This window comes from Rhincodon typus, chromosome 9, assembly GCF_021869965.1.
Source record: "Rhincodon typus isolate 14 chromosome 9, sRhiTyp1.1, whole genome shotgun sequence".
NCBI classification, from domain to species: domain Eukaryota; kingdom Metazoa; phylum Chordata; class Chondrichthyes; order Orectolobiformes; family Rhincodontidae; genus Rhincodon; species Rhincodon typus.
Genome location: NC_063340.1, coordinates 59,593,402 through 59,610,362, shown reverse-complemented (window position 1 = coordinate 59,610,362; position 16,961 = coordinate 59,593,402). Strand labels below are relative to the sequence as shown.

The 16,961-nt window shown below is 40.8% G+C and overlaps 1 protein-coding gene across 1 annotated transcript in view; it reads left to right on the top strand.

Moving 5' to 3' along the window:
* prph2a (peripherin 2a (retinal degeneration, slow)) overlaps window positions 1-16,940 on the top strand; it is a 33,388-nt gene extending 16,448 nt beyond the window's left edge. Inside the window, exons 2-4 of the mRNA XM_020529498.2 lie at window positions 5,203-6,965; window positions 7,821-8,067; window positions 16,074-16,940. Of these exons, the coding sequence (XP_020385087.1) occupies window positions 6,385-6,965; window positions 7,821-8,067; window positions 16,074-16,298 (1,053 nt within the window). The 5' untranslated portion in view covers window positions 5,203-6,384 and the 3' untranslated portion in view covers window positions 16,299-16,940. The remainder of the gene's footprint in view (window positions 1-5,202; window positions 6,966-7,820; window positions 8,068-16,073) is intronic.
* Window positions 16,941-16,961: the final 21 nt, after the last annotated feature.

The following is a 16,961-nucleotide window of genomic DNA, read 5'->3' as shown; positions in this document are numbered from 1 at the left end:
GCAGGAAAGTTAACATTTCGGGTCTGGACCCTTCATCAGGACAATCTGAGTGTACCCCAACCGTAAACTTTGGATTAACCAGGGAATCCCCACTCCCTACTGATGACCAAGCATACAGCATTCAAGTTGGATGATCCAGAACGATACAGGAAATCCAGATATGACCTCCGCAAAGCCATCAGGGAGGCCAAGAAGCAGTACTGGACCAAGTTAGAGGCCCAAACCTATCAAACAGACTCACACCACCTATGGCAAGGCCAAAACAACATTACAGGATACAAAATGAAGCAGAGCAAGATAGCGGATAAAGACACATCCCTCCCTGATGTGCTTAATGCTTTCTATGCTCAGTTGGAGCAGAATGCCCCGACAGCCCCAGATACACCTGTGCCCACTGTCATTGCTGCAAATGTCAGATCAGTTTTCCTGGGAGTCAACCCAAGGAAAGTTATAGGCCTGGATGGAGTCCCCGGTCAAGCACTCAGATTCTGTGTGAACCAACTGGCGGGGGTATTCACTGTCATCTTCAACCTCTCCCTCCTACAAGCCGAAGTCCATACCTGTTTCAAGAAGACCACCATCATCCCATACCTAAGAAAACACATGCAGTGTGCCTTAATGATTAACACCCAATAGCTCTGACTTCAATAATCATAAAGTGCTTTGAGAAGTTGGTCATAGCCCATATTAACTCCAGTCTCCCAGCCTGCCTTGATCCCCTACAAGTTGTCTACTGACATAACAGGTCCACAGCGGACGGCATATCCCTAGCCCTGCACTCATCCCTGGAACATCTGGACAACAAGGACACCTCACTAACTACAGCTCCACCTTCAACACTATTATCCCCTCCAGACTGATCTCAAAACTCCAAGACTTTGATTTCGGCTCTGCATTAAGCAACTGGTTCCTCAGCCTTTTGACCCACAGGCCGCAGTCAGTGAAGATAGGTAATTGCACCTCCTCCACAGCAACACTTAACTCTGGAACCCCCCAAGGATGCATCCTCAGCCCCCTACTGTACTCCATGTAAATTCACGACTGTGTTGCCAAATTCCAAATGAACCCCATCTACAAGTTCACTGACAACACCACCATAATAGGATTGATATCTAACAACGATAAGTCAAAATACAGAAGGGAGATAGAGGGCGTGGGGATGTGGTGCAATGAGAACAACCTCTCTCAATGTCGGCAAAACTAAAGAACTGATCATTGACTTCAGAAAGAAAGAAGGAGAACATGCCCCCACCTACATCAACAGAACTGAGGTGGAGAGCGTCAGGTTCCTTGGAGTGACAATAATGGACGACCTGTCCTGGACTTCCTACATAGATGCAAGGGTCAAGAAGGCAGAACAATGCCTCCTCTTCCTCAGGCACCTCAGGAAATTTGACATGTCTGGAGGGAGCCTCACTAACCTCTACAGATGCACCATTGAAAGCTTACTGTCAGGGTGCATGACGGCCGGGTATGGCAACTGCTCTGCCCAGGATCGTAAGAAACTACAGAGGGTGTGTGCACAGCCCAGACCGTCAAGGAAATCAGCCATCCATCCATGGACTCAATTTACACAACTCATTGCTGCGGAAAGGCTGCGAACATCATCAAAGACACATCCCACTCTAGTAATGATCTCCTACAACCCCTTCCATCAGGCAAAAGATACAGAAGCTTGAATACCAGCAGGTTCAGGAACAGCTTCTTCCCAGCAGTTAATAGACTGATAAATGGACTCTGTAGCTTCAAATAATGCTGATCTTGCTAACGTTGATCTCGCCTCGCGCACACCCTATACAATGTTACTTGTATGCCTCTAAGTTTTCTACAAATGATCTGCCTGTACCACTCATAAACAAAGCTTTTCACTGTACTCCAGTACACATGACAATAAATCAATCAATATTAATATTAACTGCAAAGATTTTGTAGGATAGTCAAATCTTGGTTGGGAAGCAAAGAACAAAATGTTTGTGAAACTAATTATTTGAGTACTGATTAGAGTTTTGATCTGCTGTTGAGTGGTAACTCAACAATTTGAGTACTGATTGAGACAGTTCAGAGAAATGATCACTTGGCTGAATAGGTTGCTTTTATGACGGAAAATGAGTAAAATGGGCTTGTGATCATTGACATTTAGAAATGAGAGAGCCAATTTTATTGAAACATAAAAGATTCTGGCTGTTCTTCACAGGGGAAATGTTGAAAAAATATTTCTCCTCAGTGAGGAATCTGGGTCTCCCATTTTAAATCAAATTGACTGCCAATTCCACAGAGGTGAGCAGTTGATTTAATGCAATGAAGATTCAAGTAGAAGCATCACTGGGATCTTCCTGCCAGGTAGAGTCCCAAATACCAACTGAAAAGGCTACTATTTGATTGGAGGCACCAGCCCAGGGGTCCATCAAAGCTTTGTTGGGACACTTGACCAACCTGCCTCTGTAGTGCCCGAATCTGATGGAACTGTTGATGCTCTGGAACTGCAAGCCCTTCAGGCTCAGGGATCTGCTGCTGGGTATACTCAATGCTGGCTATAAATTTTGGCCAAAGATATATACTGCAATGTTGCATAAATAATAATATGCCAGAGAGTGTCTGTGAGACAAAAAAGCCAAGTTGAATTTTTTTCTGTTTCATAGTCTCTTGAAAGTCTCATAACCAATTTAACCTCACTCCCTGGAGAAAAAGAGAAACTGGACCAATGAAGGTCAAAGAATCTTCAACCAACCATTTTTATTCACACAATGCAGCAGTTCACCACAGTGTTTAATTGCATGGTCATCGCCAAATCCCCTACAATGAGAGGTTCACCGTTCAACAGTTTGATGTTATATTGTCACTTGCTTGGATGAGGGTAGAGTGAAGCATTCTGCTTAATCGATACCTGCCTTAAAAATATTCATTTCCTCCACTACTAGCACAAAACAACTGTATTGTGTCCACTCAAACAATGAATTGCAGTAACTCACCAAGAGTTCTTTCAAAGCACTTCCCAAACCTGTACTCATGATCATCTAACAGCATGTAAAAAATGTACTGACAAACACACAAATGAATTGGTATTAACAGCTGGGAGTTGACAACACAGATGGATTGTTATTAGTGGACAACAAATAGAAGTTGAAATACTTTGTGTTTGTGGCATGAAGCAATTGTATAGAAAAGATGATGCTGGGGCGAAATGTACTTAAGTAGGCAGAAGACCAGATGGAGCAATAACAACTTAGAACTAATGAGCTTTGAGATTCATGCATGTACTAAGAGTGACACAACATCAATATGGCTAGATGAGGAGAGTTCATGTCACAGCAACTCAGCCTCCCTGAGAAACCTGCACCACACACACACAAGACACGTCAAGTGAACCTTTGTGAGTTTCACAATCCACACTAGAAAATACACACAGCTGTTGTTGTATACTGATGGTGGAGGGAGTAAACGTTTAGGGTAGTGGATGGGGTACTGGCTAATCGGGCTGCATTGTCTTAGATGGTGTCAACCTTTTTGTTGGAGCTGTATTCATCCAGGTAAGTGGAAAGTATTCCATCACTCTCTTGTGTCTTGTAGATGCTGGAGAAGTTTTGTAGAGCAAAGAAATGAGTTATTCACCATAGAATCCCAATCCTTTGACCTACTGTATTGCAGTATATTTATGTAGTTCAGTTTCTGGTCAGTGATAACCCTTAGGTGTTGATTATGATGGATTCTTTGATGGCAATGCCATTGAATATAAAAGGGGCAATGGTTAGATTCTGTCTTGTTGGAGATAGTCATTGCCTGGCACTGTGGATACAAATTTCACTTGGCACTTCTCAACCCAAATCTAAATGTCGTCTGGACCTTACTACATATGTGTTTAAACTGCTTCAGTATCTGAACAGTCACAAATTGTACTCAATACTGTGCAATCATCAGAAAACATCTCTTCTCCTGAGTTTATAATGGAGGAAAGGTTATTTATGAAGCAGCTTTGGTTTGGTCTAGGAAACTCTGCTAGACACTCCTCTGAGAAATTCTTGAAGGTATATCTTAAGGTTGAAAAAACTGGACCCCCAGAACCATAACCTTTCCATTTTGACAGCTATAACTCCAACCAGTAGAGAGTTTTACCCTTGTTTCCCATTGTCTTCATTTTTTATAATGTTTCTTGATACCACACAGAGTGAAATTCTGTCACTTCACATCTGGAATTTAGCTCATTTGTCTGTGCTTGGATCAGTGCAGTAATGAGATTAGGAGTCGAGTGGTCCTGGTGGAATGCCAACTGAGCATTGATGAAACAAGTCATTGCTGGACAATTGCCACTGGATAACAATGTCAAAGACACCTGCTATCACTGTGCTGCTGCTTGAAAGGAGACTGAGGGGGGAGGTAATTTGTTGGATATGATTTGTCTCACCTTTTGTGGATGGCATATACCTGGGTTAATTTTCCAGATTATTGAGTAGATGCCAGTGTTTTATCTGTACTGAAACAGCATGCTTGAGTTGTTTAAAAAAAAAACGAAAGAACTGCAGATGCTGTAAATCAGAAACAGAAATTGCCAGGAAAGCTAAGCAGGTCTAGCAACATCTGTGAAGAGAAATCAAAGTTAAAATTTGGAGTCTGGTGACCCTCAGAACAGAATTGGTCGAGTTATGACTAGCTCTGGCACACAAGTCTTTGCTGGCCCTGGAATCTAAGAATTTGAACCCATTGGTCCTATACCATGTATGTGGCCAAAATCATACCATGCTTCCTCAGCACATTCAGTACAGTCTAGTGTATGGTACCAGCAAAATCTGAGTTTACTCCTTTGAGGATTTAGTTCTTACAGTGTTTCCTAACTCATGGAACTAATTTTGTAAAACCTATTCATTGTTAAATTATTGGTTCTGACACAAACCACAACTGTCATCTGATGTCACTCTTTCTCAAAGAGTTTCTGCACCAACTTCATTGTGTTCATTACACTGATACCAAGAGCCAATTCACCATTTGCATTCACCAGCTTGACTTGGATAGTAAAACGCTGCTGCTGAAGTATGTCCATAATTTTGTTGGGTGAAGTAAAGTTATATTTGTGTTTCAAATCTGGTGATATTTATCACCTAGGACTAAGATCAGTGGCAGATTAATGCAAGGCCAATAGCCGGTATTCCAGTGGGATAGGGGCTTCCATTAATGGGAGTTCAATATCTTATTGTATTTTTCTTAATGCAGTGCCCAAATATTCTACCGGTCTATGTTGACACAGTTGATTGCGGAAGGTGGGGGAATCGATGTACAGGATATGGAAGTCTTCTAATTGTCCGCCTATAAAGAATTCTGCATTCTCAAGATTTTTTAAATCTACTCAACCCAAATATATTTTCTTCGGAATTAACTTGGATAGAGATAAATGAATCATTAGAGAGAGATCGTTTGTGACACTATACGGAGGGGAAGCAAGAGATGCCTCTAGATGAATATTAAGCTTTCCTCGCTCTGTCAACTCCTGTGAAATAATATTTCTCTGCGCCTTGCGACAGTTTGCCAGCTTCAAAGCACTCATTAAACACAAGTGTTGTGCATCGCAGTCTTTGGGCGACGATTCGAAACTGAAAATAGCACTGAGAAATGAATACCTGTCGAATCATTAGCCCAGTATAACAAGCCTTTAAGTATAACGTCTCCTCCAGAATTTTATCCGGAGCGCAGCTTTAAAAACACACGGTTAGTGTAGGTCTATTTTTATTTGATCTCAGTGTTCTTTCCAGGGTATTGACCTATATTTAAGCTTACTGAGCCTATTAAGTTGAAACTTTTTTTTGGCTTTCGTTACATTTTAGTCGAGGAAACCTGGTGCACGTATCAAAACGATCTTAATTCGACATAAATAATCCATGAAGTTGTTTCAAAGAATATTCAGTTTATAAAAAGCTCTCCCTGGACGTTTCAAATACAAGAAAGCGGCTAGGTGAAGATACAGTCGCTGACAACGTGAGGGCAACCGGGTGAAGTTAAGGGCGGATTAATTTCAATCGCTCAAGTGGGCCAGAGCTTTCTCTAAATGATTAACGATAAAACCTATTACTGGTTTTAAGGTGACGTCTTGCACTGTCAGATTTTCTCGAGCGCGTTCTGGAAAAGCTCTGTCCAGTGCTGGGGAAAGGTGCACCAAGGTTAGCGCTGGAGGCGGACTCTGTCCCCCGGCTCTGGCTCGGTAGCTTGGACAGCTCATCGTGCCCATACCATTCTCGTATCATTGGAGATTTTGCTTTTGAGGGTGGCCAAATGGAGGGACACAAGGTTGAATTGATCTCAGGCGGTCTGTCTCCTGCCCTTTCCGCACCCATGCCCAAAGCTCACTGATTTCCCCAAAACCAAGCTTAAGTCCCACTCCCTGGACTTCAGCAGTAGGAAATGGCCATTCTCAAAGTCAAGTTTACCGTACAGAAGCGTGTCAAGTTGGCTCAGGGGCTCTGGCTCCTAAACTGGTTTTGTGTCTTGGCAGGCATAGTTGTCTTTGGGATGGGCTTGTTCCTTAAGATTGAGCTGAAAAAACGAAGCGAGGTGATGGACAATACAGAGAGCCACTTAGTCCCCAACTCTCTGATCTTGGTGGGAGTGCTGGCCTGCACGATCAACTGCTTTGGTGGCAAGTTTTGCTATGATTCCCTTGACCCAGCAAAATATGCCAGGTGGAAATCTTTCCTCAAGTTCTACCTTGCCGCCTGCTTGTTTTTCACTTGCCTGACCTTCCTCTCTGTGGTGCTGTGCTTTCTGATGAAGATCTATCTTGAGGATACTCTGGCTAAGGGGCTGAAGAATAGCATGAAATATTACAGAGACACCGACACTCCAGGACGGTGCTTCATGAAGAAGACTATCGACCAGCTTCAGATCGAGTTCCACTGCTGTGGCAACAATGGCTTCAGAGACTGGTTTGAAATCCAGTGGATCAGCAACAGATACCTGGACTTCAGCTCCAAGGAGGTGAAAGAGTGAGTACAATGAGAAATATATGTACACAAAGCATTGAAGGGGCTGGGTAGGGGTAAGACAGCAGTCAATAATACATATAGTGTGTTGGGCTTTGTTAATAGGGGCACTGAGTACAAGAGCAGGGAGGTGATGTTGAACTTGTATAAAGCACTTGTTAGACCTCAGCTGGTGTGTTGTGTAGAGTTCTGGTACTACATTTATAGCAGGAGAGAGGGGAAGTGACAAGAGATTCTAGAAATGAGAAACTTCAGCTAGGAGCATATATTGAATAAGTTGGCACTGTTCTCCATAAAGGGAAGCGGCTGAGAGGAGATTTGATTGAGACTTGCAAAATCCTGAGCAGGCTGGATAGAATAGAGGGAGGAGCTGTTTCCACTTGTAAAAGAAAGAAGAGATGCAGGCATTGATATAAAGTGACATGTAAATGAAACAAGGGTGAAGCGAGGAAAAAACATTTTCACTCAGGCAGCAGTTACGGTTTGAAATCAAATCCCTCAATCTATGGGGGAGTGAGGTTCAATTGAGGCTTGATTGAGGCATTCAAGAGGACTTTGGACTGGCATCTGATAGTGATAGTGGACAGGAGATGGGGAGAAGGCAGGTGATTGGTACCAGGTAATACTGCAGATGCAGGCACAATGGGAGAGTGGCTTCCTGCTGCACCTAATAAGTCAGAGATGGAAAAGTGCAAGTAAGACGTGTCTCACACTAAGTCCAAACACATGAAGTGGTGTGTGTGTTTTTGAGTTTGCACTAACAGCAGCACAGTGTGCTATCAATTACATCCACTACTGCCTTTCTGCCCTTGTTGGAGTTGTGAGCCTTAACATGTCCCAAATCTCTCCTCCCTACAGCCGTGTTAAGAGCAATATCGATGGGAAGTACCTGACGGATGGGGTCCCGTTCAGTTGCTGCAATCCAGCCTCCCCTCGACCCTGTATCCAGCAGCAGATCACCAACAATTCTGCCCATTACAGCTACGAGTTCCAGAGCGAGGAGCTCAACCTGTGGACTCGGGGCTGCAAGGAGGCTCTCCTCAACTATTACACTAACATGATGCAGTCCATGGGAGGGCTGGTCTTATTCCTTTGGTTATTAGAGGTAAGAGGACTGATAATTAAAGAAACGACTAAAACCTTAGAATGCTGTTGAATCTTGTATAAAACTGTCATTGGCATTTTAAAACTTAGCTGTTGAGGTGTTCATCCAGCAGCTCACCTATTGCAAATCTCTAATAATGATAGATTAGTGAGGACAGGGAAGGGAATCAATCTGGGAAATGATTACACTTCTTGAGTGGTATTTCTGTTGGAAAATTCTCACAAGGGCGCTGCTTGCTGATTGCTATATTGAGTAGGCAGGACCACAGTCCTCTATCAGCTTCTGAAAGGTAGCAGAAGCAATAGGAGGGCAACAGAACTCAATGTTCTGGATTCTTACTTTCCATCCAACGAACTTGGCTCCTTCTTATAATACATTGACAAGTCCTTCTAGTCAGGAGGAAACTGGAGGAAGTTGTGCTGTTTCTCAGATGAAGCTCACATTCTAAACATGGAAGATAAAAAAAATGCCTTTGTTCTAAAGAGTGCATGCAGGCAGCCTAAAAATCTGATCCATTTTGAATTTGCAAAGTTTTGCATGTCAGTTCAAAGTGATAGGATGGTTTTGATTGTTACCTTCATTATTATCTATAACAGTAGAAGAGTTAGGGGCTTGCTTTTGACTGGCACAGACGCAAGGGACCAAACAGCCTTTTCTGTGCAGTAGACCTCTTAGATTCTGTTAGAGAGAACAGTTATAGCATGCAAGATTCTGTACTTTATTTACAGAGAATACAAGAACAAGGAGGCAATGCTGAAGTTATACAAGATACTTGTTAGACCTTGGAGTATCACGTACAGTTGTGGATGCAGAAAAGATTCACAAAAATGGTTCCAGGGTTCAGAAATTTCAATTAGAGGGACAGAATGGAGAGGTTGTGGCTATTCTCCTTGGAGGAAAGGCAACCAAAAGAAGATCTGATAGAAGTTTTCAAAATCATGCAAAGTCTGGACAGACAAGAAAAAGAAACTGTTCCCACTCATAAAAAAGCATTGAGAGCAGAGGCCATAGATTTAAGTTGCTTTACAAATGTAACAAATGTGATGTAAGAACATTTTTTCCAATCTGGAATACATTGAATAAACTTCCACCCCATTTCCAAGCAATCAAGAAGACATTAGATGATAATTTGAATAAAAACCAGTGTGCAAGGAGATAGAAAAGACTGGAGAATAGCACCAATTGATAAAGCTCCTGCAGGGACAGGTCCTTTGCTCACTGGTTGACGACACTACTTCTTAAGCCACTTTCCTTAACTGCTTTTGCCAGTAGTGGTTTGATTGCTTTCCACTTGAGGGCAGATCACAAATCAACCTCAACCAAAACAAAATAGCAACTATCCACACTGTCAATCGTTATTGTGAACTATACATCAGCTTTCCAGCCAACTAAGCTAACTAATTCCCTATTCATGACAAAATTAGAAGCTATCTGCAAGATTAATAAGGACTGGATTATATTATCCAAAGTACAATAATAAGTTGGGCAAAAGAAAAATATTGTGGCTGCTAGAAAATCAAAAATAAAATGCTGAAAATTCTTTGCAAACCAGGCAGTATCTGTAGAGAAAAAGTTTCAGTTTCCTCTCTGAACAGGTGCTACCTGCATTATGTTTACTTCAAACAGGTCCAGATTCACACTTTGAGGATTGGTTGTGGGAGATTTGTTTTTTTCCCATGAGAGATAGTAAGAATTGCCGATGTTGGAGTCAGAGATAACACAGTCTGGAGCTGGAGGAACACAGCAGGCCAGGCAACAGAGGAGCAGGAAAGCTGACGTTTCAGGTCGGGATTTCAGATTCAGATTTCTGAAGAAGGGTCCCGAACCAAAACGTCAGCTTTCCTGCTCCTCTGATGCTGCCTGGCTAGCCGTGTTCCTCCAGCTCCACACCTTGATATCTCTTGTTTTTTTTCTACGGTTATGCTGATGAATTGTTGATAGTTTTGTTGGATTAAAGTCAGTTTACTTCATTAATGGCTCATATGTATGAAGTTTAGCAAGCAGAAGTTTAAGTATTGTTGATAAGCGAAATTGGCTCTAAAGTAGATGTAGTATTTCTGCCTCACCTGTCTGCATGACAAAGGAGGAGTTGAATTAGAGACTACTTATTTGATTACTGGTGCAAAATCCTTTAGCTACAGTGAATTCTAAATCCACCTCAAGCTTCTAAATGTCCTGTATGTGAAGGGCAGGCAATGGTCTAGTGGCATTATAACTAGACTAGTAAATATCTAGAGGCCTAAATAATGTTTTGGGGCCTTAGGTTCAAACCCCACACAGCAATGGTGGAATTTGAATCCAATGAATAGGTCTGGAATAAGAAACACAATAATGACCAGGAAATGAGTGTCATTAAACAAACAAAAACAAACAAATCTGGTTCATTAATGCTTTTTAGGGAAAGAACTTACTGCCCTTACCTGGCTTGATCTACATCTGACTCCAGACACACAGAAATGAGGTTAACTTTCAATTGCCTGGAAAGCCACTCAGTTGTGTCCAAGGGCAACTAGGGATGGGAAATAAGTGTTTGCCGAGTTATCAGTGCCCATTTCCCAACAATAAAGTAAAAAGAAGGATCTTCAGAAAATCCACTTGCTTTTCTTTGTCATTAGTTTTGGACAGTGACTTTGTTTGACAGATTATGAAAAAGTTTCAAACATATTTTGTAGCATTTGAAAACAACAGATACAGGAGAATGTTTATAAAAGATAGCATAGTCAAGATAAGGTGGGTTTTATCCTCCCTTTCATCAACACGAGTAGGGCTGAGATGTAGTATGAAAACAAATCTTGACAGTATTCTTGGATTACAGTTATTGGTTGATGATAGAACATTTCAATTGTCTTAAATATACAAGCTTTTATAATCTTAAAGTGGTACCAGCTTGCCTTGATTGGAAGGAATCTTAGCTCAGAATCAGAAAATCATGGACTCAAGTTCTACCTCATGGCCTTGAACGTAGAACCTAGCTTGAAATTTCAGTGCTGTACTGAAGAAGTGCTACACTGTAAGAGGGACCATTTCTCAGAGGCCATATTAAATCAAGTGTACCTTCCCAGAAGGACAGAAAAGATTCTGTGACAATGCTACAATTCAAAGAACAGGTGGAAACTTTCCTAGCCAATATCTATTCCTCAACAAATATAATTGAAGCAGAGTATGTGGTGTTTAATTCACAATTGTTTGTGGGCACTTGCTTTGCACAAATTACTGCCATGTTTTCCTTACAAAAACAAACAGTGAATACAGGCAATGAAGATCTTCTCAATTGTTTGGATACCTCACGTTGTAAAAGGTGAACTATAAATGTGAGCTTTTCCTTCACAATAGCCTGTGTTTATTCACCCTTTAAGGATTCAGGTTGCAGTCCATACTACTACTACTTCTGAATGTGAATTCGCTGTTCCAAACTCAGAGCCAAACATGTGAGAGAATGTATGTGTTGGATGGTGGCTGGTGGGGAAAACAACCCAAGAAATAGGAGCAGGACTATGTCACATGGACCCTTAAGCCTGCTCCATCATTCAGCAATATCACGGCTGATCCGATAGAAGTCTTAACTGTGTTTTGCCTGCTTTTCCTAACCCTTTAGCCCATTCTAGATCAAAAGTCCATCTAATCTAGCTGATCTTGAACATTTTAAATGACTCTAATTCACTTCTTTCAGAGGGTCATCAATCTGTGGATTTCTGATCTTCAGAGAGCAGAGGGAAAAGATGTTGGTGCAATAATAATGGCATTAGACTAATAATCCAGAGCTCCAGGCGAATGCTGTGGGGCCGAGCATTTAAATCCTAGTATTTAACTTCAAATAATAACTACAGAATATAAAACTAGTCCCTGTAATGGTAACCAAGACAACTAGAATTAATTGTCGTAAAAGTTTATAGTTCATCGATTGCCTTTAGGGAAAAAATCTGTTATCTTTACACGGTCTGGCCTGCAATTGACTCCAGACCTACAGCAATCTGATTGCCACTTAATTCCCTTCTGAAACGTTAGGGATGGGCAAGAAATGCTGACCTTAATAATGATAGCACGGAAGAATAAAAACTCCATCTTAAGTTAGAGATTCCTTATTTTTAAACTGTGCCATCCAGTTCTACACTGCACAGCATATACCTTGTCAAGCCCCCTCAGAATCCAACATGTTTCAATAAGATCGAATCTCTTTCTTCTAAGCTCCAAACAACATGGGTCCAAGTAGCCCAGCCATTACTCAATTGACAAGCACTCCATCCAGAAGACAGACAGCATTCCTTGGAATGAATACAGGGAACAAGGAAAAAGGGAGAGGGAAATCACTGGCAAAGAGAAGGAAAGACTATGATATGATAATTATGCATGAACTTCGGTGAAGCTTATTTGATGGGCCATTTGACCTTCTTTAAAACTTGAGAAGCATGATTATCAGACAATTTATCAAAATGAATTGATATCACAATGGCAAGTAGTGAATGTGTCTCATACTGCACACCCTGTGTATTGCCTGAGATCCAGATTATTTCCCTCAATTAAAACTTCACTCCAGTTTAAAAATAACTTTCCTACCTTTCCACAAATTTCCACAAATTATGCCATGATATTCACACTTCAGAGAAACTCAAAAGCAGACATTTATCAAAGTTCTACTACCAAGAAAATTGCAGGATTAAACCATGTATTATAAAGACTTGACTTATTATCCTTAAGTTAGGTGTCAAAGATACTCAACATGGCCATCTAGCCATGACATCCAACTCGTCCGAGTTGGAATGTAATGCAATCAAATGACACTATGCATTGATGATCATTAAATGTAGGTTGATATTCCCATGCAGCACCAAGAAATGCTGCACTCTCAGAGATGCTGACGTTCAAAGAAGGTAGTAAAGTTTGTGCCCATTCACTCAAATGGATGGAAAAAATGTCATGGTACTATTTCTCAAAAATGAGCAGGGTAGATGTTTCCAATAAAAATAAAACTGAAAATATAAAAAAATGTTCATTAGGTCTGAAGGCATAAATGGAGAAAGAAGCAGAGTTAAAGTTTCACGTGGAAAACAATTCAGACATCATTCTGATGTAAGGTCATTGACTTGAAACAATAACTGATTTTCTCTCCACTGATGCTGTCTGACCTGCTGAGCAGGTCCAGCATTTTCAGTTTTTCTTTAAGATTTCCAGCATCTGCAGGTTTTTGTTTTTGTATTACTATTTTCTGATGACCTGCTGTGTTTCTGTTTTCTCCCCTTACCCTTTGATCCCTTTAGGTGTAAGAACCATCTTGTTCTCCTCCTTGAAAATAGAAATTAGAACATATTTACCCATCAAGACGCTGGGCAATAAATCCTACATTTCAGTTGTAAAAAGCTCTCTTAAATAAATGTTCATGTGGTGAAATGAGTTGCTCAAACAGATTTTCTACATTTTAGAGTTTCAACATTTCTCCATGGAAAGACCATGGTGCATCAAATATTCATTTTAGAATTTGAGAAACACACAGTTGTGTTGCCATGCATTATAGCAGGAAATTCAGGTAATGTCTTATAACATAAGGTTCAAATTGAAACGTACAAGATCCTGAAGGGTAGTGATAGGATAGAAGTGGAGAGGATGCATTTTGTCAGAACCTAGAACTGGGGTCACTGTTAAAAGGGGTCACCTGTTTAAAAGAGAGATGAGGCATTTTTTTTTCTCTCAGAGAACAGTATTTTTGAAATTCTCTTCCTGGAAAGATAGCACAAACAGAATCTTTGAATAATTTTAAGGCAGAGGTGGATAGATTCTTGGTCAACAAGGAGGAGGAGAAAAGGTGGCTATGTTGATTCGAGGTCACGATACTATCAGCCATGATTTTATTAAAATGGTAGGGCAGGCACAAGGGCTAAAGGTCTATTCCTTCTGTACATTTGGACATTATAAATCAAGGTCAATAGAAACAGTTATTACCTCCTGGGTCCAAAGAGATTAGCACCAAAGCAACCTAAATTCAATACTGGTCTAACACCACTGTTGCCTTATTCTGGTTTGCATTCTGGCCGTTTGGAGGCTTGTTCAGGGCAGGACAGCAAAGTCATATTGTGACATAATTGCAAAAGTCAGGAAATTTGACCTTACGAATCTTTTATAACACACACAGACTCTGAAGATACTCGATATGCTGTGTAAGTCAGCAGCCGAGAATGTTATTCTAATAGGTCAGTTAAATCAACTACATAAAGGTCAGACTTGGAATGCCATGAATGACTTAAGACCCATAAGCCAGCAGTCAACAGCATAGACCGAAAATTGGTTAATTAAAAATAAGTCCTCTTGTTTGGTTGGCAGGGATTCTAACAAATACATAAATCCATTAGCAGGTTCATGCAGAACCAGAAATGGGACAAAGGACAAGGAACAAAGAAAATTACAGCACAGGAACAGGCCCTTCGGCCCTCCAAGCCTGCACCGATCCAGATCCTCTATCTAAACCTGTCGCCTATTTTCCAAGGATCTGTATCCCTCTGCTCCCTGCCCACTCATGTATCTGTCTAGATACATGTTAAATGACGCTATCGTGCTCGCCTCTACCATCTCCGCTGGCAACGCATTCCAGGCACCCACCACCCTCTGCGTAAAGAACTATCCACGCATATCTCCCTTAAAAACTTTTCCCCTCTCACCTTGAAATCGTGACCCCTAGTAATTGAGTCCCCCAGTCTGGGAAAAAGCTTCTTGCTATCCACCCTGTCTATACCTCTCATGATTTTGTAGAGGTCCCCCCTCAACCTGTCTTTCTAATGTAAATAATCCTAATCTACTCAACCTCTCTTCATAGCTAGTGCCCTCCATACCAGGCAACATCCTGGTGAACCTCTTCTGCACCCTCTCCAAAGCATCCACATCCTTTTGGTAATGTGGCAACCAGAACTGTACGTAGTATTCTAAAAATGGTCGAAGCAAAGTCCTATACAACTGTAACATAACCTGCCAACTCTTGTACTCAATATCCCATCCGATGAATGAAAGCATGCTGTATGCCTTCTTGACCACTCTATCTACCTGCGTTGCCACCTTCAGGTACAATGGACCTGAACACCCAGATCTCTGTGCATCAATTTTCATTTACCGTATAGTTCGCTCTTGAATTGGATCTTCAGGATCATTTTTTAATATTTTCAGTTTTATTTTTATTGGGACAAGATGAACGGACTTCCTCCTGAAATTGCAGTCAGGCAACCAATTTACTGACCAACTCATTATTGTAACATTTTTTAACATAATATGGAATGCATTCTCTTCACACACCCCTTTCAGCTAAATCCAGAGAACATGGGAAAATATTATTGAGAATCAAAGTTTTATGGACCCTAAATGGGCTCAGAGATGTCCATCTAATTTCAAACATGCAGGATGCCATCAAAAAGTATTTTTATGCTTGCCACTGTGTGAGAAGCCAGAACGACCTGCCGGAGCACAGGCTTGCAGGATTATCCAGAGCCAAGTGAAAATTCTAATTCAATCCCTGTGACAGATCTATCTTGCCAGGCTGTCTGCTGACACATCAACAATGCCCAAAATTACAAGGGCATTCCTGATTCGGGTATCAGAGTATGGATTCAATTCATCCATGAACAAATGTCATTCAGAGCCAAAAAAGTCTCAGTGCAGGTCTTACCCAAGGAGGATAATCTCACGTTGTCAGTCAGACAAATGGCGTTAAGGTGACAATGTGAATGATTTATTTTCAGAGGCAATGTTTCTTTCCATGGGCAACAGTTTTAATTTGAAAGGTTCACAGGCACTGTACTCCCTATCAATAAACCAGTTTATAGATATTTTAATTAGCCTTTTCAGACATGTTATGATGCACCTTTGGAGCTGGGTGAGACTTGAATGCAGGCCTTCTGGCTGAGAGACAGGGACATTACCACTGCAAGTTAAGAGCCCTTTTAAACCAGTTTATACTTGGACAATGCCTTCCTGTTTTTGACTACCACTGATTTGATTAACTGATGGTATATTCTCTACCTCTATTTTAGGTGGCGGCGATGGTTGGGATCCAATATTTGCACACAGCTCTGGAGAGCATTGCAAATCCTGAAGATCCTGAATGTGAAAGTGAGGGTTGGCTAATGGAGAAAGGTCTGAAGGAAACATTTAAATCTCTGCTGGAAAGTGTGAAAGAGCTGGGTAAGTTCAATCAAGTAGCTACAGCTGAAGAGGGGAAAAATGAAGAGGGCACGACTGTTGCCACAGTCAGCTGAAGAGACAGAGAAACAACTTGCAGGGGGAGGGGAAGAAACAATTTAGACTATGAAGGAAATGAAAATTGAATAAATGTACAATACAAAACCAAATAAATAATTCCCTTTATTGTATGATATAAAAAGCATGTACCCCAAGGACCTTATTTTCCTTTGTATTTGTACTTGTAATCCATTGTACTGTATAATCCATTGTGTAACCCATCTATCATAATATGTAATTCATCTATTTACACTATTTAAATTATGTTAAATTAATTTTGACAATTTATGCATTTGCTTTCATTGCTTTGTACTATATAAAGAGATAAATATAACCAATGTATTGCTTCTGAATTTGGAAATATGGATTGTGCGACAACAGTACTTATTTAAGACAGTCCTGCCATTTTTAAAGTAGCTCAAATGCTATGTGAAGTTATATAGTTTGTGTCGTTACAAAATAGCAGCTTCCAAGACAGAAGGGCATTGTTCATGAAGTGAAGAATTTCCATGAATATTTTATGTATTTCAGTAACTTCATGTTAGAAATCCAAACCACAATCACATAAATGTGACAAATCAACTTTTACATAGAACTAAAGTATTCTCTATTCAAAGCACAGCTATTAAAACAGACAACATGGATGGGAAAATTATGAAGGTTAGATCAGATTTCAGAAA